This window comes from Oncorhynchus mykiss, chromosome 21 (genome assembly GCF_013265735.2).
Source record: "Oncorhynchus mykiss isolate Arlee chromosome 21, USDA_OmykA_1.1, whole genome shotgun sequence".
Lineage (NCBI taxonomy): Eukaryota > Metazoa > Chordata > Actinopteri > Salmoniformes > Salmonidae > Oncorhynchus > Oncorhynchus mykiss.
In genome coordinates this window covers 15,405,278-15,428,265 of record NC_048585.1, presented here as the reverse complement: position 1 = coordinate 15,428,265, position 22,988 = coordinate 15,405,278, and the positions used below count along the sequence as shown (strand labels likewise).

The 22,988-nt window shown below is 46.0% G+C and overlaps 1 protein-coding gene across 3 annotated transcripts in view; it reads left to right on the top strand.

Annotated features, from left to right (window-relative positions):
- The window catches only part of LOC110500993 (MICOS complex subunit MIC19), a 107,446-nt gene that overhangs the window by 27,610 nt on the left and 56,848 nt on the right, over nt 1–22,988 (top strand). For all 3 annotated transcript variants that reach the window (XM_036957070.1, XM_036957069.1, XM_036957068.1), the window contains exon 5: nt 2,795–2,969. In XM_036957070.1, the coding sequence (XP_036812965.1) occupies nt 2,795–2,969 (175 nt within the window). The remainder of the gene's footprint in view (nt 1–2,794; nt 2,970–22,988) is intronic.

Genomic DNA, 22,988 nt, shown 5'->3' with positions numbered 1-22,988 from the left:
TTTCTAGCCTTCCTGTTACTGTTTCAGCCATAGAATAGTTTAAGTTCTATTTTAGAGCGTAGGTCAACGTAGTTGATTTGATATATTTCCTCAGACAGTATTGTAGGCTAATTACACCCACATTTCTCCTCAGTGGTTCAGTGTGTCTTTACTTCACTTCCAGTGCCTTCTGAAAGTATTCAGACCCTTTATTCCACATTTTGTTACGTTACAGCCTTATTCTGAAATGGATGAGAAAAAATTATGTAATCAATCTACACACAATCCCCCATAATGACAAAGTGAAAACCGTATTAACATTTTTTTGCAAATGTATTGGAACAGAAATACCTTATTTATATAAGTATTCAGACCCTTTGGTATGAGACTTGAAATTGAGCTCAGGTGCATCCTGTTTCCATTGAGCATCCTTGATGTTTCTACAACTTGATTGGAGTCTGTGGTAAATTAACTTGATTTGGAAAGGCACACACCTGTCTATATAAGGTCCCACAGTTGACTGTACATGTCAGAGCAAAGACCATGCCATGAGGTCAAAGGAATTGTCCGTAGAGCTCCGAGACAGGATTGTGTCGAGGAACAGATCTGGGGAAGGGTACCAATACATTACTGCATTATTGAAGGTCACCAAGAACACAGGGGCCTCCATCATTCGTAAGTGGAAGAAGTTTGGAACCACCAAGACTCTTCCTAGATCTGGCCGCCCGGCCAAACTGAGCAATCAGGGGAGAAGGGCCTTGGTCAGGGAGGAGACCAACAACCCAATGGTCACTCTGACCGAGCTCCAGAGTTCCTCTGTGGAGATGGCAGAACCTTCCAGAAAGACAACCATCTCTGCAGCACTCCATCAATCAGGCCTTTATGGTATAGTTGCCAGACGGACGCCCCTCCTCAGTAAAAGGAACATGACAGCCCACTCCAGAGTGCTCAGGACCTTAGACTTGGGCAAAGGTTCACCTTCCAACCGGACAATGACCTTAAGCACACAGCCAACACAACTCAGGAGTGGCTTTAGGACAAGTCTCTGAATGTCCTTGAGTGGCCCAGCCAGAACCCGGACTTGAACACGATCGAACATCTCTGGAGAACCCTGAAAATATCTGTGCAGCAACGCTCCCCATCCAGCCTGACAGAGCTTGAGAGGATCTGCAGAGAAGAATGGGAGAAACTCCCCAAATACAGATGTCCCAAGCTTGTAGCGTCATACCCAAGAAGACTCGGGCTGTAATCGCTGCCAAAGGTGCTTCAAAAAGTACTGACTAAAGGGTCTGAATACTTGTGTAAATGATTTATTTTTGAATACATTTGCATAAATGTCCCCCAAAAAGGTTTTACTTTGTCATTATGAGGTATTGTGTGTAGATTGATGAGGGGGAAAAAAATCTATGTAATACATTTTAGAATAAGGCTGTTACCTAACAAAATGTGGAAAAAGTCAAGGGGTCTGAATACTTTATGAATGCACTGTATATTAGGCTGGCGTGTTTGATTCTAAACAGAGGAACAGTTTGGATCTCACTGTTCAGGGACCTTCCTTCACCAATCACACCAGCGCAGTGTAGCGATGAACGTGTTGCCAGGCAACTATAAGAATCTAATGCCTAGTGACGCTTCAAAAAGTTGCATCGTTCCAACTGCCTGGTGGGAAGTGTGTGCAGGTTTACCATCTCAAAATAACACTACACTCTTCCTATGTAAATATGTCCGGGGGGGTTTCCGCAGGAAAGTGTCACGTCTAAATTAATCTCCAAACTTAGGGCTTTGAGGCATTTCAAAGCAAAGCCAGACTTGGTTAGAAAAACCTACTGCGTCATAGCTTTCAAACTTCAATTGATCATCTTCTGACATAACCTGTCTTTTTACCCTTTGTCATTTTCAAGTCTTCAATGTCGCCCTCTTTCTGCCAGCTGGCAAACCACAAGACCAGCTTGTGGATTTAAAGGGGAATAACGGCAAAATGTGCCTGTTCCTAAACCCCTCTGACTCATTGGACTGGAGAGTGAGGTAGAGCTGCGTCACGTGGTTATACAGCCCCCTCCCACTCACTGCAGCACCTGATAGAACTTTGTGGAATAACGCAAATCTACAAGAAAACATGTACGTTCTGTCACAGCTAAAATACTACATTCGGGAAGTACAATTGATTATTTGATATGGTATATACAGTACATTTTATGTTATGAAGTTGCCTTCTTTTCTGAGCAAGGAGCAAGGAGGACAGGAGACAACCTAATCCCGCCTCCCACTTTTACCTTGTAACCCCTTTGGACAGTTCACCTGCCTATCAACACTGTCCATTTTCCCTCTCTGACTGTCGGCTACATCCCTCGTTGCATGGTGTGATCTGATCATTACGGCAAAGTACATCTACTAAAATGAGAGGGAAAGACTAGTGAGTGTTCACCATAACGTCCAAGTCATAGAGGACACGTATGGGCTAAAAGGCTCATTTATGGAACTAATGTTTCATTTAGGTGAATAACATAGTTATGGCATCTGGGTGGTCACTACAGAGGACATTTCCTGATGAGCTCTTATTTAATGTGATACCAATTATTATAGTCCTGACAACTCGTTTAACTATTCCTGAGATATTCACTTACAAGAAACAATGTGACTATCAAACTCAGCAAAATTATAATTAATAATTACACACACTACTTTTCAGTTTTCATAAACTTGAGGTTTGTGTGTATATCGTGTGTGTGTGTGTACGTGTCTGCTTGCGTATGCTTATGTGCATCTGTCCTTTGTCTGTCTAGTGTTGTAAATGTTAACTGTCTGTCTCTGTCAGGCTGGAGGAGGAGAAGGTCCATGCTGCATCCTTTGCTGAGGCCCAGGCCAGTGTGAAGGATGAGGTGGGTCGTATCCTTGAGCTGGAGAGAGCCACGACCCATAATACCCTGACGCAAGCTGTCATGAGAGAGAAGGTCAGCGCTGAGGACGAGAGGCTACGCACCCAGCTTTACGTAAGTCCCTAACCCCCTCCAACCGTTTCTCAACCCCCCCCCTTCGTCAATTGGTTTTGTTCCAGTCTCAGCCCAGCACGAACACTGACTTTCACAGTCATCAAGACCAGATGTTGATTAGGTGAATTACGTGTTTTAGTGCTGGGCTGGAACAAATGCCTGTACACCCACTAGCTAGGGGTTGATGACTGTAATGTCCCTGATGGCAGCTCATTTCCCTCTGTAACCAGAGTGATGATCACTGTGCTCCTCATAGGTGGGACCATCCCATAACCAAAACAGAGGACTATATAGTATTATCTTAGTATCTGTAAAACATCTTGTTCTGCTGGGCATCCTAATGCTATACCGTACTCCACTGAAACATGAGGACTATATAGTATTATCTTAGTATCTGTAAAACATCTTGTTCTAATGCTATACCGTATTCCACTGAAACATGAGGACTATATAGTATTATCTTAGTATCTGTAAAACATCTTGTTCTAATGCTATACCGTACTCCACTGAAACATGAGGACTATATAGTATTATCTTAGTATCTGTAAAACATCTTGTTCTAATGCTATACCGTACTCCACTGAAACATGAGGACTATATAGTATTATCTTAGTATCTGTAAAACATCTTGTTCTAATGCTATACCGTACTCCACTGAAACATGAGGACTATATAGTATTATCTTAGTATCTGTAAAACATCTTGTTCTAATGCTATACCGTACTCCACTGAAACATGAGGACTATATAGTATTATCTTAGTATCTGTAAAACATCTTGTTCTGATGCTATACCGTACTCCACTGAAACATGAGGACTATATAGTATTATCTTAGTATCTGTAAAACATCTTGTTCTGATGCTATACCGTACTCCACTGAAACATGAGGACTATATAGTATTATCTTAGTATCTGTAAAACATATTGTTCTAATGCTATACCGTACTCCACTGAAACATGAGGACTATATAGTATTATCTTAGTATCTGTAAAACATCTTGCTCTAATGCTATACCGTACTCCACTGAAACATGAGGACTATATAGTATTATCTTAGTATCTGTAAAACATCTTGTTCTGATGCTATACCGTACTCCACTGAAACATGAGGACTATATAGTATTATCTTAGTATCTGTAATACATCTTGTTCTAATGCTATACCGTACTCCACTGAAACATGAGGACTATATAGTATTATCTTAGTATCTGTAAAACATCTTGTTCTAATGCTATACCGTACTCCACTGAAACATGAGGACTATATAGTATTATCTTAGTATCTGTAAAACATCTTGTTCTGATGCTATACCGTACTCCACTGAAACATGAGGACTATATAGTATTATCTTAGTATCTGTAAAACATCTTGTTCTGATGCTATACCGTACTCCACTGAAACATGAGGACTATATAGTATTATCTTAGTATCTGTAAAACATCTTGTTCTGCTGGGCATCCTAATGCTATACCGTACTCCACTGAAACATGAGGACTATATAGTATTATCTTAGTATCTGTAAAACATCTTGTTCTGATGCTATACCGTACTCCACTGAAACATGAGGACTATATAGTATTATCTTAGTATCTGTAAAACATCTTGTTCTAATGCTATACCGTACTCCACTGAAACATGAGGACTATATAGTATTATCTTAGTATCTGTAAAACATCTTGTTCTAATGCTATACCGTACTCCACTGAAACATGAGGACTATATAGTATTATCTTAGTATCTGTAAAACATCTTGCTCTAATGCTATACCGTACTCCACTGAAACATGAGGACTATATAGTATTATCTTAGTATCTGTAAAACATCTTGTTCTAATGCTATACCGTACTCCACTGAAACATGAGGACTATATAGTATTATCTTAGTATCTGTAATACATCTTGTTCTAATGCTATACCGTACTCCACTGAAACATGAGGACTATATAGTATTATCTTAGTATCTGTAAAACATCTTGTTCTGATGCTATACCGTACTCCACTGAAACATGAGGACTATATAGTATTATCTTAGTATCTGTAAAACATCTTGTTCTGCTGGGCATCCTAATGCTATACCGTACTCCACTGAAACATGAGGACTATATAGTATTATCTTAGTATCTGTAAAACATCTTGTTCTAATGCTATACCGTACTCCACTGAAACATGAGGACTATATAGTATTATCTTAGTATCTGTAATACATCTTGTTCTAATGCTATACCGTACTCCACTGAAACATGACCCGTCGGCTACATTTCAACATTTCCCAGTTTTACCACTTTTTAGCTTTTCATCTGCAGATGATATTCACATTTTGTCTGGATCTTGGAGCTGTGCCCTTCATATAACTTCTGTTGAAACTACTAGCAAATGTCTTGCAGTGCTGTTAATACTCTTCTGAGGACAGGAAGAGGTACAGGAGGTTAGAATTTAAATGGCTGCACTGTTAATTGGGCAGTTTAGCAGGAACCAGTCATGTATTTTTGTATTCTAGCTTGAATGCATAGAAATGACACTTCTTTCATATGAAATATTGCTCCCTTCCATCATTGGTTAAACACACACACACACACACACATCCATATGTGGTAATTGACAGGTCACGACTGGAGCGGTGACACATGTCTCGGGTGTGTGAGCATAGCCGTGAACTGAAGTCTATAGAGCCGTCTGACCTGTGTGACCCCTTACACACACACACACACACACACGCAATAAGAGCATTTGCATTACACACTAATACAAATGTGTAACAGGACAAATATAAGCCCCCGCCAAATGATTGATTATTCTTAGACACACATGAACGAACATACACACACGCGCTAGCCCCTCAGAGACCTGAGAAATGAGGGGTTTCACTTCCACCATATCATTGTGATGATCACGACTATATGATTAGGTTAAACTGAAATTGATCTTCCTACAGGGCCTTCTTATATTTCACTGTCCCCTTATTTCCTTTATGATGTTGTGTCTGAGAAAGCCACCCTCATTTTAGAGAGTTATGGCTTTATTTGCTGTAAATAGCCCTTGTAAACATATAGCAAGACCAGCGTCATCCCTGCATTGCCTTGACAGCCAACAGATTCTCTCACAACCAGCGCACACACACACACATGCACAACACGCTCCCCGGAGAACGGGCCCTGTTTACAAACCTACGCTATTGATTATATAGCTCATTTCACACGCTCATTGCTGTAATAGAAAAATGAATCATTTTGGGGGGCCGAGACGCCATGGCGTGCCGCGATTCCACCACGCCGCAGGATGAGTGTATCAGGGATCCCTCGCTCGGAACGACGATCCAATCGAAAAAATTTAAAAGTGAGGGAGGTGGGGAGGAAGAGCGGGGACTCTATACGCCTTCAGCATCTGTGAAGAGAGCTGTTTTGTTCTTTGTCATCTTTAATTTAATGATTTTTTTGGAGGGAAGGAGGGAGGGATAGGACCAGCCATGTATCTCCATGTAAGTGTCTGTCCTCTCTTGGTGCTGTTAAAATAATGTCCGGATAGCTCAGATCAGTCATATGGACTGTAGCCCTGCCAACAACAAGTTGGCATGTGTTTACAACAACAAGTTGGCATGTGTTTACAACAACAAGTTGGCAAGGCTCCAGTTCTGGGGGCCAACGTGTTCCAAAAGATACTACAATGGGGAACGGAAGCAGGGCGGTAGCTCCACCTCCCTCTCTTTGCGAGTTCTGGGCAAGTCTGTGGGCCAAATGTCCCCTCCCCTTCTGAAATTCGCAAGATGTGAACACCTGTGAAATGGTGATTTGTCCAGATGATCAGTGAGGAAAAACCTGCGCTCTGGGTTAAGGTTCAAGGTGAGACATGACATCTGACAGAAGTTAAGTTACCAGTACTGTTACATGCTTCTGTCCTGTACTGTACTGTAGAACGGGTCACAGCAGTGGCAGTCCTTGTAGTACAGGTCACACCAGCGGCAGTCCTTGTAGTACAGGTCACAGCAGCGGTAGTCCTTGTAGTACAGGTCACAGCAGTGGCAGTCCTTGTAGTACAGGTCACAGCAGCGGCAGTCCTTGTAGTACAGGTCACAGCAGTGGCAGTCCTTGTAGTACAGGTCACAGCAGCGGCAGTCCTTGTAGTACAGGTCACAGCAGTGGCAGTCCTTGTAGTACAGGTCACAGCAGCGGCAGTCCTTGTAGTACAGGTCACAGCAGTGGCAGTCCTTGTAGTACAGGTCACAGCAGCGGCAGTCCTTGTAGTACAGGTCACAGCGGCAGCAGTCCTTGTAGTACAGGTCACACCAGTGGCAGTCCTTGTAGTACAGGTCACAGCGGCAGCAGTCCTTGTAGTACAGGTCACACCAGTGGCAGTCCTTGTAGTGCAGGTCACAGCAGTGGCAGTCCTTGTAGTACAGGTCACACCAGCGGCAGTCCTTGTAGTACAGGTCGCGGCAGCGGCAGTCCTTGTAGTACAGGTCGCGGCAGCGGCAGTCCTTGTAGTACAGGTCACAGCAGCGGTAGTCCTTGTAGTACAGGTCACACCAGCGGCAGTCCTTGTAGTGCAGGTCACAGCAGTGGCAGTCCTTGTAGTACAGGTCACACCAGCGGCAGTCCTTGTAGTGCAGGTCACAGCAGCGGCAGTCCTTGTAGTACAGGTCACAGCAGCGGCAGTCCTTGTAGTACAGGTCACAGCAGTGGCAGTCCTTGTAGTACAGGTCACAGCAGCGGCAGTCCTTGTAGTACAGGTCACAGCAGCAGCAGTCCTTGTAGTACAGGTCACAGCAGCAGCAGTCCTTGTAGTACAGGTCACAGCAGTGGCAGTCCTTGTAGTACAGGTCACACCAGCGGCAGTCCTTGTAGTACAGGTCACAGCAGCAGCAGTCCTTGTAGTACAGGTCGCGGCAGCGGCAGTCCTTGTAGTACAGGTCACAGCAGTGGCAGTCCTTGTAGTACAGGTCGCGGCAGCGGCAGTCCTTGTAGTACAGGTCACAGCAGCGGCAGTCCTTGTAGTACAGGTCACAGCAGCGGCAGTCCTTGTAGTACAGGTCACAGCAGCGGCAGTCCTTGTAGTACAGGTCACAGCAGCGGCAGTCCTTGTAGTACAGGTCACAGCAGTGGCAGTCCTTGTAGTACAGGTCACAGCAGCGGCAGTCCTTGTAGTACAGGTCACAGCAGCGGCAGTCCTTGTAGTACAGGTCACAGCGGCGGCAGTCCTTGTAGTACAGGTCACACCAGCAGCAGTCCTTGTAGTACAGGTCACAGCAGTGGCAGTAATACAGAGAGACAGTTTAAAACTATTTTACTGGCTCCAAGGTTAACCCTGGGCCTTTACCATCTTTTAACACGCTCCCCCCAAGAGACTGGAGCTGGGTGTCCCAGGAGACTGGAGCTGGGTGTCCCAGGAGACTGGAGCTGGGTGTCCCAGGAGACTGGAGCTGGGTGTCCCAGGAGACTGGAGCTGGGTGTCCCAGGAGACTGGAGCTGGGTGTTAAAATGAGTGGGTACATGCAAATTGAGCACACACACACACACAGACACTCACAGATATTTGCACACAGACAACATTATTTTTTACACTTCTGTTTCTGTCTCTCTCTCACACTGGAGTAAAGAGCAGAAGAGGAGGGAAAGTCTGTTCTTTTAGCAGAAAGCGTGTGATGATTTCCCTGTTTGAGAATTCATTTAGAGTTCTGGAGTTTAATAGAATCCGAGGGGTTATCACCGAGTCTGCGCCTATTTTACTCATGTAATTGTCAAGGCTGTCAGTCCTCTCATATGCCCGCTGTTCTTTTCAACTGGAAATGGACTTTTCCCTTTAAAAGACAGCCTAGGCGCCCGCCTTCTCCCCTCATTGTCATTTTTCGGTGTTAACTCTGGGACGGCTGTCTCTCTCTCCTCATTGGCTACGTCCCAATTGGCACCATATTCCCTTTCTAGTGCCCTGCTTTTGTCACAAGTAGTGCAGTAGAAAGGGAATAGGGTGTCATTTGGGAATCTACCAGTCTCTCTTCAGCCGCCAAGACACTTCCCCAACTGTCTTTGAAGTAGCACAGTGCTTTAAAATGGGGAAAAAATAAGCAGTTTCATTACAGAAGTATGTTCACTCTGACTTCATGATTGATATTCAGAATAATGTACAGACACTCTGAATAATGTATTTCTCTGTAGACATTTTAAATATGAGGTTGGCATAGATACAAGCTACATTTACACATGGAGCACGTGAAACGCTTTGGTGATGACCCCTAACTGTGTATATGTATCGTTCCAACATGGGTCAATCAGTGTGTCACCTTTACATCGCACGACACGGACACTACGTAACGCGTTTGTAATGGGAAATGTAAAATTGTCGCAAAGGATTTGAAAACGGGCCCTTGGGAGCAGCATGGTTGCTGTACTAAGCCCACGTTGCAGCCTAAATGGTGCTTTCAGAGATGATTTGTGAAGTCATTTGCCGTACCACCGCCCTGCACTTAGCAGAGCACATTTATCAAATCAATGCTCTCTGGTCATTGATAAAGCCCAGCTTGATCATTCATGGTGTTCCTATGGAGCCACCATTTTTACATTCAGCCAGAGCAGTGGTTTTCAGCCTGTTATAAACAGTTTTACATTACTTTTCCCAATACAAACATCCATCTGTAATATATTTCATCTGCTACATTCACCGATAACATGAGGTCTAAATTTGACCGCTAAGATGTTTAATGTGAAACAATTCAGCCACTATGTGAATGGTGGTCCTCGAGCTTTTGATGGTGATTTGGGGGTCCCTAGAAAGGACAAGGTTGGGAGCCACTGAGCTAGAGGATCCTGTGCTACATTACCGGATAGAGAAGCTTTAAATGTCTTCTCTATAAGCCCACACCACTGCAAGGCTGCAACCCGTACGCTGTTGTGGGATTTGGTTCTTAGCAAGCCTGTCCCTGGATCTACAAAAAGTGATGCTTTGCTATTACAGAAAGTGTATTTTCTTCCCAATTATAAAGAAACACCTTGGTCTTATTGTTAAGTCTTGGGAAGAAAATACTGTGCTACAGGGTCACAGCATATAACCAGAGAGAGGCTGGATTTATTCCATGGAGGAATGTCAGTGAAACTGGTTGTAAGGGGAGTGATTGGAATACTAGGTGATAGAGGATGAAGAGGGGATGGGAAGAGGAGAGCAGGTGAATAAGATAGTGGATGAAGAGAAACAGAGTGGAGGAAGAGGAGAGCAGGTGAATAAGAGAGGATGAAGAGAAACAGAGTGGAGGAAGAGGAGAGCAGGTGAATAAGATAGGATGAAGAGAAACAGAGTGTAGGAAGAGGAGTGCAGGTGAATAAGAGAGGATGAAGAGAAACAGAGTGTAGGAAGAGGAGAGCAGGTGAAGAAGATAGTGGTTGAAGAGAAACAGAGTGGAGGAAGAGGAGTGCAGGTGAATAAGTAAGGCCCGGGTATAGAGGCTAGCCTACATAAGCTCTACATAAGTCAGGCTGGAGCGGTAGAAGAAAGCGCTAGTTGTTGTGTTTTCTCTCCTCAGTCTCCTGATTCTACGAGGTATTGATTGGTCTTCTCATCAGGATGCATGTCACGTCGCCACGGCAGCAGGGCCCTATAGAACCCCCGGTACATCACACACAGTGGTAGAGGTGTACTGTGCTCGCATGCTCCCCACGCCATCCTGTAATGGCAACACCGCCATGGCATTAGCCACCAATTACGCGGCCTTCCAGGGGAATTGTCTCGATGGCCATTTAAGCCTGAGTGGACACACACATACACACACACAAGGCTGTATAGGCTAGTAGCCTGGATGTTCCTGTTTTATTTCTAACATTGATAGCCATACGCCTTGTGACTAAGAATAATTTATGACTATAGAGTTGTGTGATTTGGAGGTTGACTGGATGTTGACTTCCAAACTCAAAGTATTTGTTGTGTTTTTCTTTAGACCTCTGTGCTGCCTGTATCATATGTTCAACCCACAGTATCTCTACGTAGTCCAGTACACAGACTTGAGGATCTGCGTCAGCGCATTATCACACACCTATACTATTCCCACTAGTCTATACTATTCCCACTAGTCTATACTATTCCCCCTACGACGTTAATAAAGCCCGTTCCCCCTCTTCTACGACGTTAATAAACCCCGTTCCCCCTACGACGTTAATAAAGCCCATTCACCCTCTTCTACGACATTATTAAAGCCCATTCCCCCTCTTCTACGACGTTAATAAAGCCCATTCCCCCTCTTCTACGACGTTATTAAAGCCCGTTCCCCCTCTTCTACGACGTTAATAAAGCCCATTCCCCCCTGCGACGTTAATAAAGCCCATTCCCCCCCTACGACGTTAATAAAGCCCATTCCCCCTCTTCTACGACGTTAATAAAGCCCGTTCCCCCTCTTCTACAACGTTAATAAAGCCCATTCCCCCCTGCGACGTTAATAAAGCCCATTGCCCCTCTTCTACGACATTAATAAAGCCTATTCCCCCTCTTCTGCGACGTTAATAAAGCCCATTCCCCCTCTTCTACGACATTAATAAAGCCTGTTCCCCCTCTTCTACGACGTTAATAAAGCCTGTTCCCCCCTGCGACGTTAATAAAACCCGTTCCCCCCTGCGACGTTAATAAAACCCATTCCTCCTGCTCCTACGACGTTAATAAGACGTTCCCCCCGCGACGTTAATAAAACCCGTTCCTCCTGCTCCTACGACGTTAATAAGACGTTCCCCCCTGCGACGTTAATAAAACCCATTCCTCCTGCTCCTGCGACGTTAATAAGACGTTTCCCCCTGACTTCCCACTTCTCGCTGCTTCCCTTGTGTAACTGTATTCCCCTAAGGCACAGGTGTCAAACTCATTCCACGGAGAGCCGAGTGTCTGCATGTTTTTACTCCTCTCTTGTCTTTGATTGATCTGTTAAGGTCACTGATTAGTTAGGAAGCCCTCTCGCCTGGTTGTCTGGGTCTTTAATTGGACACAAATTTAAAGGAAAAAACTAAAAACAGCAGATACTCCCCTATGGAAGGAGTTTGACACCCCTGCCCTAAGGTGCTGCCACGGTCATTTAAACTAGGGAGCGCTAAGCATTGTTTATTGTTCTCTCAGCAGGCAGCAGCCGTATGTACCAGTCCTATAGCTGGGGAACATGCCCCTGTGTGAAGGCTCACGTGTGTTCTGCCACTCAGGCGGATGTGTGTGTAAAGGTTGGAGGCAACGTGGATAGAAGGGGTTTCATTATAGAAAAAACACTTAAACTGTAGTACAGGCTTCTATAACCGGACGTAATGGAGGGGTTCAAAGGACGTGCGTTTCTTGATGGGATGTTTTTCTCTCGACAGAAATGAATATTTCATAACAAAAGCACTTCATAACAGTCCCGTTTGTTGTTGTTGATGAGTTACCGGTATGTTATTCAAGTGGAGAATGTTGCAGCCATTGGATGGTTCGTATCTCAGTCCTGAAGGAATGATGGGTTAAGTTCCACACAAAAAACACATCATTATTAATCTCGCTGATTTGAATATGAATAATGCCGGTGTAAGCTTTAAGCAAAGCAGCACAGTACTTCCTGACCAGTAGCAGTGTGAATGTTAGGCTAATCCACTTCAGTCTAGTCTAATCATGCTGTGAATGGTAACCAATGAGGAAGAGAAAAGGACATTGACGTATGACATAGGCCACCAGACACAGTCACAGTCTGCATGTCCGTCCGTGTGTCTGCTCTACAATGAAATCATAGACTTCTCCATCCCTTTTTGCTTTTCAACGATTCTTGCCCTCCGGAGTCGAAAACTCTCAGAACAGCCAATCAATCACGAGCCACACCATTCCAGTCCAGACACAGGCTCAACCCCAAGGCAGACATTTCAATCAAACCCAGAGTCATCCATCTTGAGCTCCACGGTCCACAGTGGCGGATTTGTCAGAGTCCCCCTCAAAAAAGTCCTCCTTTTAAAATATACGCTTAGAGTGTAAAATGGCCGCCCTTTCTTCACTTCTGTTAAGAAGTCGGTGGAATAGCAGCAGGTGTTTTGTTTTTTTCATAACTCCGTTACCGGTCGCATTGCTTTTTGTGACGTGAAGAACAAACGGTTGTTGATTTCTAGACTGTTATTTGAAGGCTCCTCTGAACAGAAACAGAATGGACCTCCAAGCCTGTGGATTGTTATCCCATCTCATATGTTGCATCCAATTATACACTCCTGTTGTTTATCCTCCCACTTTAACTGAATGGACCACAATTACTGTTGTCATAGTTATCTATATCTTATTATCTTGATGATGGCAGTCTGATGATATAATGGCAGTCTGAAGCGGTAGCCAGGTTAAATCTCTGTCTTTGTTTGTCTGCCCTATCAATATAACCAGGCTTTAATGTGAGTTGGCATGACGTCCTTTCTTTCTAGTTAACAGTGGGGTTTAATGTAACGCGTGACGACTGCTCTCCCTCAGTCTCCCTCAAGCCCATCTTCTCTCTCTGCCAGCGTAAAATCTACCTATGCTCCAGTTAAACTGTCTTCATTTGATGCTCGGCTGGCCTGAAAATGACTTCCGTTAAGCTTACACAACCACCACCCCTCTCCCACTCTTCTCTCTTCCCCTTCCTCTTTCTCTCCTTCCCTCTCTTCCTTAGAAAAAGTGCCGTCTCCAGCAAATGTCCCCTTTGCACAAACGTGTACTTCAAATGCTGTTGCGTTGTACATACAGCCTACTGGGCCCTGCTGATAATGCACCACAATTTAATTTCCCAGGTATTAGAGGAGACTTGCTGGGTTTTGAATTGGATGGACTTGTAGGTGGCATTTGAAAAACAGCCTCCCCTTTTTTCAACAAAATAAAAAGATTCCACCAGGGAGCAAGAGAAATCCATGAAGCGAATCCACCTCCGTGTCTTTAGTTTGGAGTCAGATAAACAGGGGAAGAATCCAGCTCAGTGTCTTTAGTTTGGAGTCAGATAAACAGGGGAAGAATCCAGCTCCGTGTCTTTAGTTTGGAGTCAGATAAACAGGGGAAGAATCCTCCTCCGTTCCGTGTCTTTAGTTTGGAGTCAGATAAACAGGGGAAGAATCCTCCTCCGTGTCTTTAGTTTGGAGTCAGATAAACAGGGGAAGAATCCTCCTCCGTTCCGTGTCTTTAGTTTGGAGTCAGATAAACAGGGGAAGAATCCTCCTCCGTGTCTTTAGTTTGGAGTCAGATAAACAGGGGAAGAATCCTCCTCCGTTCCGTGTCTTTAGTTTGGAGTCAGATAAACAGGGGAAGAATCCTCCTTCGTGTCTTTAGTTTGGAGTCAGATAAACAGGGGAAGAAGACTACTACTACATAGTGTAATACGAGAGGCAAGTCTGCTCGGCATCCAATAGAATATAGTCTGTCTTGTGACACTGTCATCATAAATGGAAAGGGGTGTGCTATATTTGGTTCTATGCTAGTTAGTTCTGTGTCCCTAGATGAGAATATATGTCTCTTTCAGAAACCTCTTCAACTGAATATTCCTTAACCTTGTGAGCTAACATCTGGAGTTAGGTTTAGTCAGTCATGTTAGCAGTGTGTCCTTGGCTTTAGGGGTCAGTCATGTTAGCCGTGTGTTCTTGGTTTTAGGGGTCAGTCATGTTAGCAGTGTGTCCTTGGTTTTCGCTGTCAGTCATGTTAGCAGTGTGTCCTTGGTTTTCGCTGTCAGTCATGTTAGCAGTGTGTCCTTGGCTTTAGGGGTCAGTCATGTTAGCCGTGTGTCCTTGGCTTTAGGGGTCAGTCATGTTAGCAGTGTGTCCTTGGCTTTAGGGGTCAGTCATGTTAGCAGTGTGTCCTTCAGAAGCCAGTCAGTCTGTCTCATTCCCCTGCCACTGGAGGTGCTGCTCATCTGCAAACCTGCCTCTCTTTATCTGGGGGACTCACCAAGGCTTTATGTGTTGGAGTCCGAAAGTGTGTGTGTGTGTGTGGTAGCGCTAATAGGCAACTGACATCCAATCAAAGGATATGAATCCCTGCTGTGTGTGTGCCACATTCTCTCTCTGGGAGTGCCTGTTGACTAGCCATTACTTACTGCCCACTCTGCCCTGGTCCATCCAGACATCCAGACTGTGATGCCCACACGCAGTGCCAATGTGTCAGCGCCAGTATTTGGTCAGACAGAGGTCAGGCCTAATTGGCAGGACCTGTGGCTGGCACGGGCAGTGGCGGGCGCGGTTGTCTCACCCCAGCAGCTAATTGGCATGGCTGGCTGCCAGAAGCGGGCAGCTGATCTATGGCTGGCTTGGATTGATGGATGAATGCAGGTGTCAGGAAAGCTGCTTTCTGACAGAGTGCTTGTAAAGTCAATTTCCAGCCTCTGAAGCAACGGGCAGCTGCGGTGCGGGTGATGTTGGAGTATTTTTGAAACGCTAGTTATTGTAAAAGTTTCTGAAGCTGAGATGGAATCGGAATCAGCCTTGCTCAAGAGGGATCTGGAAACAGATGGTGTATGAATATTTTTCCTCACCTTTTTTGTTTTGTCATACGTTGTCTTTTTTTATAGTTTTACATTAGAAGAATCTAAAATTCTCTTGGCAGAGTAATGGCACAGAGTAACAGCATGGTTATTAAACTGCTCTGATAATTGCTGCAAGCCCCATGAGACATTGCCCGCCGCTCCTTAATTGTCTAGCTGTTGAGTGTCCGAAGGTCAGGGAAGCGAGCAGGAGTGAGAAGTCTAGTGGGCCAGATGGGTCACTGTTCTGTTAGTGTTAAGTGTGTGTGTATTGCGCAGTGAGCTCCCTCGTACACCCAGGCGACCAGCGTTCACTCCGCACTCTCCGGGCTTGTTTGTTAGCTTGTTTTTTTCCTTCTCTCTTCTCCCTCATGGTTTAACTGCAGGATAAATCATATTAATGAGTCTGTTTTGGAAGTGAACAGTTGGTCTAGCTAATGACACTAGATCTTTTTAAGGGGAGAGAGTTGTGTGGAGGTTGCAGGGTGTACACCAGAGGTATTGGAACCATATGGAGAGGGTGAAGAAGTGCTGAGGTATTGAGTGATGGATGGGAGAAGAATGGACTGATGTAGAAGGGAGGGAAACCAGAGGAGGTGAGTAAGTAACGTGGATGAACACACAGCAAGCGAGTAAGAAGAAAGTGGAGGTCTATTGAAGCGGTCAGCCAGCCAGTGGAGGTCTATTGAAGTGGTCAGCCAGCCAGTGGAGGTCTATTGAAGTGGTCAGCCAGCCAGTGGAGGTCTATTGAAGCGGTCAGCCAGCCAGTGGAGGTCTATTGAAGCAGTCAGCCAGCCAGTGGAGGTCTATTGAAGCGGTCAGCCAGCCAGTGGAGGTCTATTGAAGCGGTCAGCCAGCCAGTGGAGGTCTATTGAAGCGGTCAGCCAGCCAGTGGAGGTCTATTGAAGCGGTCAGCCAGCCAGTGGAGGTCTATTGAAGTGGTCAGCCAGCCAGTGGAGGTCTATTGAAGCGGTCAGCCAGCCAGTGGAGGTCTATTGAAGCGGTCAGCCAGCCAGTGGAGGTCTATTGAAGCAGTCAGCCAGCCAGTGGAGGTCTATTGAAGCGGTCAGCCAGCCAGTGGAGGTCTATTGAAGTGGTCAGCCAGCCAGTGGAGGTCTATTGAAGCGGTCAGCCAGCCAGTGGAGGTCTATTGAAGCGGTCAGCCAGCCAGTGGAGGTCTATTGAAGCGGTCAGCCAGCCAGTGGAGGTCTATTGAAGCGGTCAGCCAGTGGAGGTCTATTGAAGCGGACAGCCAGCCAGTGGAGGTCTATTGAAGCGGTCAGCCAGCCAGTGGAGGTCTATTGAAGCGGTCAGCCAGCCAGTGGAGGTCTATTGAAGCGGTCAGCCAGCCAGTGGAGGTCTATTGAAGTGGTCAGCCAGCCAGTGGAGGTCTATTGAAGCGGTCAGCCAGCCAGTGGAGGTCTATTGAAGCGGTCAGCCAGCCAGTGGAGGTCTATTGAAGCAGTCAGCCAGCCAGTGGAGGTCTATTGAAGCGGTCAGCCAGCCAGTGGAGGTCTATTGAAGTGGTCAGCCAGCCAGTGGAGGTCTATTGAAGCGGTCAGCCAGCCAGTGGAGGTCTATTGAAGCGGTCAGCCAGCCAGTGGAGGTCTATTGAAGCGGTCAGCCAGCCAGTGGAGGTCTATTGAAGCGGTCAGCCAGCCAGTGGAGGTCTATTGAAGCGGACAGCCAGCCAGTGGAGGTCTATTGAAGCGGACAGCCAGCCAGTGGAGGTCTATTGAAGCGGTCAGCCAGCTAGCCAGTGGAGGTCTATTGAAGCGGACAGCCAGCCAGTGGAGGTCTATTGAAGCGGACAGCCAGCCAGTGGAGGTCTATTGAAGCAGTCAGCCAGCCAGTGGAGGTCTATTGAAGCGGACAGCCAGCCAGTGGAGGTCTATTGAAGCAGTCAGCCAGCCAGTGGAGGTCTATTGAAGCGGACAGCCAGCCAGTGGAGGTCTATTGAAGCAGTCAGCCAGCCAGTGGAGGTCTATTGAAGCGGTCAGCCAGCCAGTGGAGGTCTATTGAAGCAGTCAGCCAGCCAGTGGAGGTCTATTGAAGCAGTCAGTCAGTATGATGATTTTTCAGTAGCATATTGTGAAATAATGATGTAATGAAACAGAATCATTAAAAGCTTTAAAGGAACCTGTAACCACACCTGTATAGCATAAAAAAAGCCAATATACAAAAGAAATAGACACCCATTGTAATCCAGATGCATGCCTGGATAAGAAATGTCATAATAAAAAAATGAATGTACTTATGACTATAGCCTGGTGGGTGCTGATATAATCTATATAATGAATTTACTTGTGACTGCAACCTGGTAGAGGCCCCTATAATTTTTAAAACCAAACTGTCAGTTGCGCCACAAATATAATTGGTTCAGTGATTTGTTGAGGCGGGAAAAAGCCTGCCTCAAAGAAGAATTTAGGGTGTGGGAACAATAGTGGCGCGAAGCAAAAAATAATTGATCATTAACATAAAGAGGAGTAACTATGTGATTTAAGGATGAAAACTGTATAAAAGGAGTGTGCCGAGGCTGGGAAGACAGTTGATCCATGGACCAGCTCGGCTTGTTACTTTGTAATAAAGTCTCTTTTGAATTCACAAGTTCCGGTATCTGAGAAATATTATTGGACCAATATTTCTACGACATCAGCCAGTGGAGGTCTGTTGTAGGGGCCGGCCAGCCAGTGGAGGTCTATTGAAGCAGTCAGCCAGCCAGCGGAGGTCTGTTGTAGGGGCCGGCCGGCCAGCGGAGGTCTGTTGTAGGGGCCGGCCGGCCAGCGGAGGTCTGTTGTAGGGGCCGGCCGGCCAGCGGAGGTCTGTTGTAGGGGCCGGCCGGCCAGCGGAGGTCTGTTGTAGCGGCCGGCCGGCCAGCGGAGGTCTGTTGTAGCGGCCGGCCGGCCAGCGGAGGTCTGTTGTAGGGGCCGGCCAGCCAGCGGAGGTCTGTTGTAGCGGCCGGCCGGCCAGCGGAGGTCTGTTGTAGCGGCCGGCCGGCCAGCGGAGGTCTGTTGTAGCGGCCGGCCGGCCGGCTGCTGCATCGGCAGCACCAGTGTGAGGTCCCAATGTCACCAGCACATTCTCCACATCCATCTCTTTTGCCATTTGCTTTTCTCTTTCTCTCTTTTTTTCTTTCTCTGTCAACTCCTTCCATTGTCTTCCCTCCCTGCATCACTTTGACCCTCTCCGGATTGTTTTCCCCTCTTTCTTTCTGTTGTTCCCAGTCCCCCAGGGGAGTCTGTCCTCTGAAGGCAGTAAACCTGTTCCTTCACGTCACACAGTGTGTCCTCTACACTCAGGTCAAGGCCTGCGTCCCAAATGGCACCCTATTCCCTACATTTTCCACGAGGGCTCAGGTCCAAAGTAGTGTACTTTTTAGTGGATGTGCTGCCATTTGCGACGTAACCGGGGAGTTTTCTGCCTCCCACCACTCTGTTTCCCTCGTGTTTTTTTCTCCGCATTGTTGGTGGATGGCTCCATAGAGCCCTGGCTCTAGTTTGGTCTTTGTGTGGTTGTTGTCCACACTTCAGGACCATGGAGGTAATGAACGACCAGGGCCTCCTCAGATACTAGCGCCTGCTGAAAGTGACAGATGGGTAGGATCCTCCTGAGGTCCCCCCCCCTACCCTTTCCACAAGCCCCAGGGGAGCCGAGACGGAGATGAAGGCAACTCAAACGCAGGATTATCAATCAGCCAGGATTATCAATCAGTCGGTTTACAACACGAGCTGCTGATCAGCTAATGAATCAATGTAATATTGATCATTTTACCAAGCATGAGCAGTTCAGTGATATTCCTTAAATGATTCCAAATGGATGGAAATGAATTGAGTCATGTTCCTAACTAGACGTTTTAGTGGAATGTTTTAGTTATGGTGTTCAGTAGGAACACGGCACCTTGCTGAAAAGCAGTCCTCTATCAATACCAAGGCACATATTTCTCTTTAAAAATGTCTTTATTTTTACTAGTTTTTTTGCATTGTGGAATAATAGCGAAGACATCAACACTATCAAATAACACTAATAGTGTTAAAAAAATAAGTGTTAAACAAATCCAAATATGTTTTAATACTTCAAAGTAGCCACCCTTTGCCTTGACAGCTTTGTCTTAAAAGTAAAGACAAACCCTTGAGAGTGTGTCCAAAATGTTGTCTGTTACTGTGGGTCAAACACATTCCATTTGCTCCATTGCTATCTTTTATTATGATCCGTTCTCCCCTCCGCAGCCTCCTGTGGTCTGTATTGATCTTAATGTCACATAGACACTAGGGGCAGCAGGGTCCAGGTGAGAGACATCTTTCTATCAGCCCCCATCAGTGATTTAAGGACAGCTGCTGTAGACCAGGCCTAATGTGAGCTCTATTCACAGCCATTGAGCTAGGGACTTATGAGTGATGAGCGTCTTTAAACAAGCACACACACAAAAGCACACACGCCCTCTGTCCTGCCCAGGTCTGCCCTTTGACCTCCAGAGGCATCCTTATCCATTACTCACTGCTCCAGACAGACACACACGGTGGGACAGACACTTTGGCCTGTGGGTCTCTGCCACACCTCGATGACGTTCAAGTGTGTGTGTGTGTGCGTGCGTGTCTGGCATCCGTGGCGTGCTTGCATATATCGAGAAAGTTGAATGAATTAAATGTAACTCTCCTTTGTGTGTGTGAGGGGGAAAAGGGAGTGCCCGTTGATTACTGGCCATCGTATATCTGCCATCATTATAGGTGTCCTATATAACCTGTCCTAGAGAGAGTAATAGCTGGTGATGAACTTCACTGCTCCTCTGTAGAACTCTGCCTCTTAAGTCTAATTAGCAAGGTGGTAGAATGACTAGTGGGGAGAGCCAATGGACTCCTAACAGAAGGGCTGCTCTCTCCTGATGTTTAAGAGCCACTCAGTGTAATATGTTGCTGTAATGCTGCCACTAAGAGAGACATCGTATCCTCTGCCATCATTTTGATTTGATCTGTGGATGATACCATTAAAGATAGTGGTGGGTGATGTGGCGTATTGGGTTTAGGAGGTGGTTTGTGTGTGGGTGGGTGGATTTATGTTGTGTGTGTGTGTGTGTGTGTGTGTGTGTGTGTGTGTCTGTATGCATGCATGTCTGTGCATGGTGAATGAAGTGTGTGTGCACTGGACACCCTCTCTCTCTCTCTCCCTTAATCTCTCTCTGTCCCTCCTCTGTCCATCCCTCACTTCCCTCACACCACCTCTGTTCCTCAGCCATTTGACACCAGCCAGCGGTCACATTGGCCTGACCCCTGACCCTTTGCCTGCTGGAGCGGACAGTGCACCGCATCAGAATTAGTTTGTCACCTGGCCCTGTCAAGCAGCTCTGTGATGTATGGGCCCCACTGTGCAACTCTGACCTGTGTGTTGTACTGGTAATTTAGATGGGCTGCCTGAGTGAGAGAGCATTGATTATGATGTAGTGAGGGATGGGGCCAGTCATAGACAGGCTCAGGTTGGGTCAAAGACTGAGAGAAGGTTGTGGAAGAAGTGGTTCCAATTTTAGTGTGCTTTGTTTGCAATGCCATCATATGCAAGGATGTCGTCAAAGCGATATGTTAATTAGTTATGTAATTGTAGCTAAACCGAGTGAGTCATCTTTCAGGGTGTGCAAAAGTTGGGAGAGCGTGTGAATCCTGACTAGAAATTGTGTGTGCATGCTTATGAGGTAATGCAGTTCTCCTTCATCACGTTCCCCAACACTCTGAGCTCTCTCAATGCTGCAGTTATTTCTATTCCTGCTCTTTACCTTCCTTTAGAAGTCTTTAAAGAGTGAGGGAGTTGGAATGAAAGTCGGCTCCTGACACAGCACATTGTGCTTGTGCCACACACACACACACACACACACACACACACACACACACACACACACACACACACACACACTGTTTGCATCTTTGCTCCCTTCACACAGCAGCCAAACTGCAGCACTCTGCTAATTAAAAAACATGGCTGCCGCTTATTTATTCGCCGGCAGCTAATTGATATTCAGCGAGACGTTCAGCCCCCTAAACGATGTGTTTAATCTGACGATAGGGTCTCTAAGGCCTGCTCTGTCAGCCAGATGCAGACAGTATGAGAAAAGTTTGTGTAACTACAGTACTTTTACTTTGGTGTCCAGGGCTGGTTTCCCAAACGCATCGTAGCACCTAGATCACCTTTCATCCATTTAGATTAGTAATTAAGAGGATCTTAGTGCAACGAGGCTTTTGGGAAACCAGCCCTGGACATGGTCCCAAACATGAGAGGATTTGTCTATTTTATTGCCTCTTGGTCTTTACTTTTCTCTCTCTTTATTTCTTTCTCTCTCTTGCTCTCTTTGTTCTCACAACTTCCGCTCTTTCTCTGTCCCTCCTGAGGGCCACATGTCAGAGGAACGGTGGCCAGCCTGACGGCTCACTATGATGGTCACATGTCAGAGGAACGGTGGCCAGCCTGACGGCTCACTATGATGGTCACATGTCAGAGGAACGGTGGCCAGCCTGACGGCTCACTATGATGGTCACATGTCAGAGGAACGGTGGCCAGCCTGACGGCTCACTATGAGGGCCACATGTCAGAGGAACGGTGGCCAGCCTGACGGCTCACTATGATAAATCACCTTTTATCCACCCTTTTCATTCTCTCTCTCTTCCCTTTTTCAAGTTCGCTTCCCTTTTCTTTCTTTCTCCACTTTCACCCCACCTCTCTCCCCCCTACAGCCTCTTCATTAGGGGAACAAAAGTGGATCGGTGGTCATGGAAGGCTGTCCCATTGTTTGGGCTTTAGTATGATTAGATTATCTTTAGGGCCACTGAATGGGGTTAATCAGTGGGAAGAAATCCTGACAGCGTGCAGTGTGTGTGTGTGTGTGTTGTCTGAATTAGACCATATGAACTACTGTAGTCCAAAGAGAAACTCTTAACACCTGCTACACGATCAGACACACAGAGAAGAAAAACAAAATCCCTGGACACATTTGTGTCACTGCCTCCCTTTTTTAATGTCCCTTTAGTTTCCCTTTTACTACACAGTTCTGTCTCCCCACTCTGTGAGTACAGCTGCTCTGCTGTGTGTATGTTTGGGATCAGTGTGTGTGTTGACGTGTCTGAGCCATGTTTGTGTCTGGGCGTGTGTTTCTTTTGTCTGTAATCATGGTGATACAAAGTCCTACCCGCCCCTCTCAGAGATGTTCTGTTTCAAGCTTGATTGAGCTGTGGAAGGGAGACAGATTTTTGGCACACAGGGTCACCGTTTGGGCTGCCCAGTACACTATTAGATTTCATGGAGCCCGTCTTCTAACAGTCACGCATAGCACAGCTCAGTCAATTTAGTTCAGTCTTTCTGTCAGTCAATTTAGTTCAGTTCAGTTAGTCCGTATGTCTTTCAATGCGTACATAGATGTAGGATCTTAATTGAATCACTATTTTGTTGCTGAGAATTTGCAGGAAATGCAGATGAGTTTCGTGATTTCCATAAATTAAAGATGCTCTATGCAGAAAATGTTCCGCCATTTCCTGGTGTCTAAAATTCTCATAGTACGTCCAAGTTCAGTTTATGTGACAAAACGAGCAAGTATAGTATACAGGCCTCAAA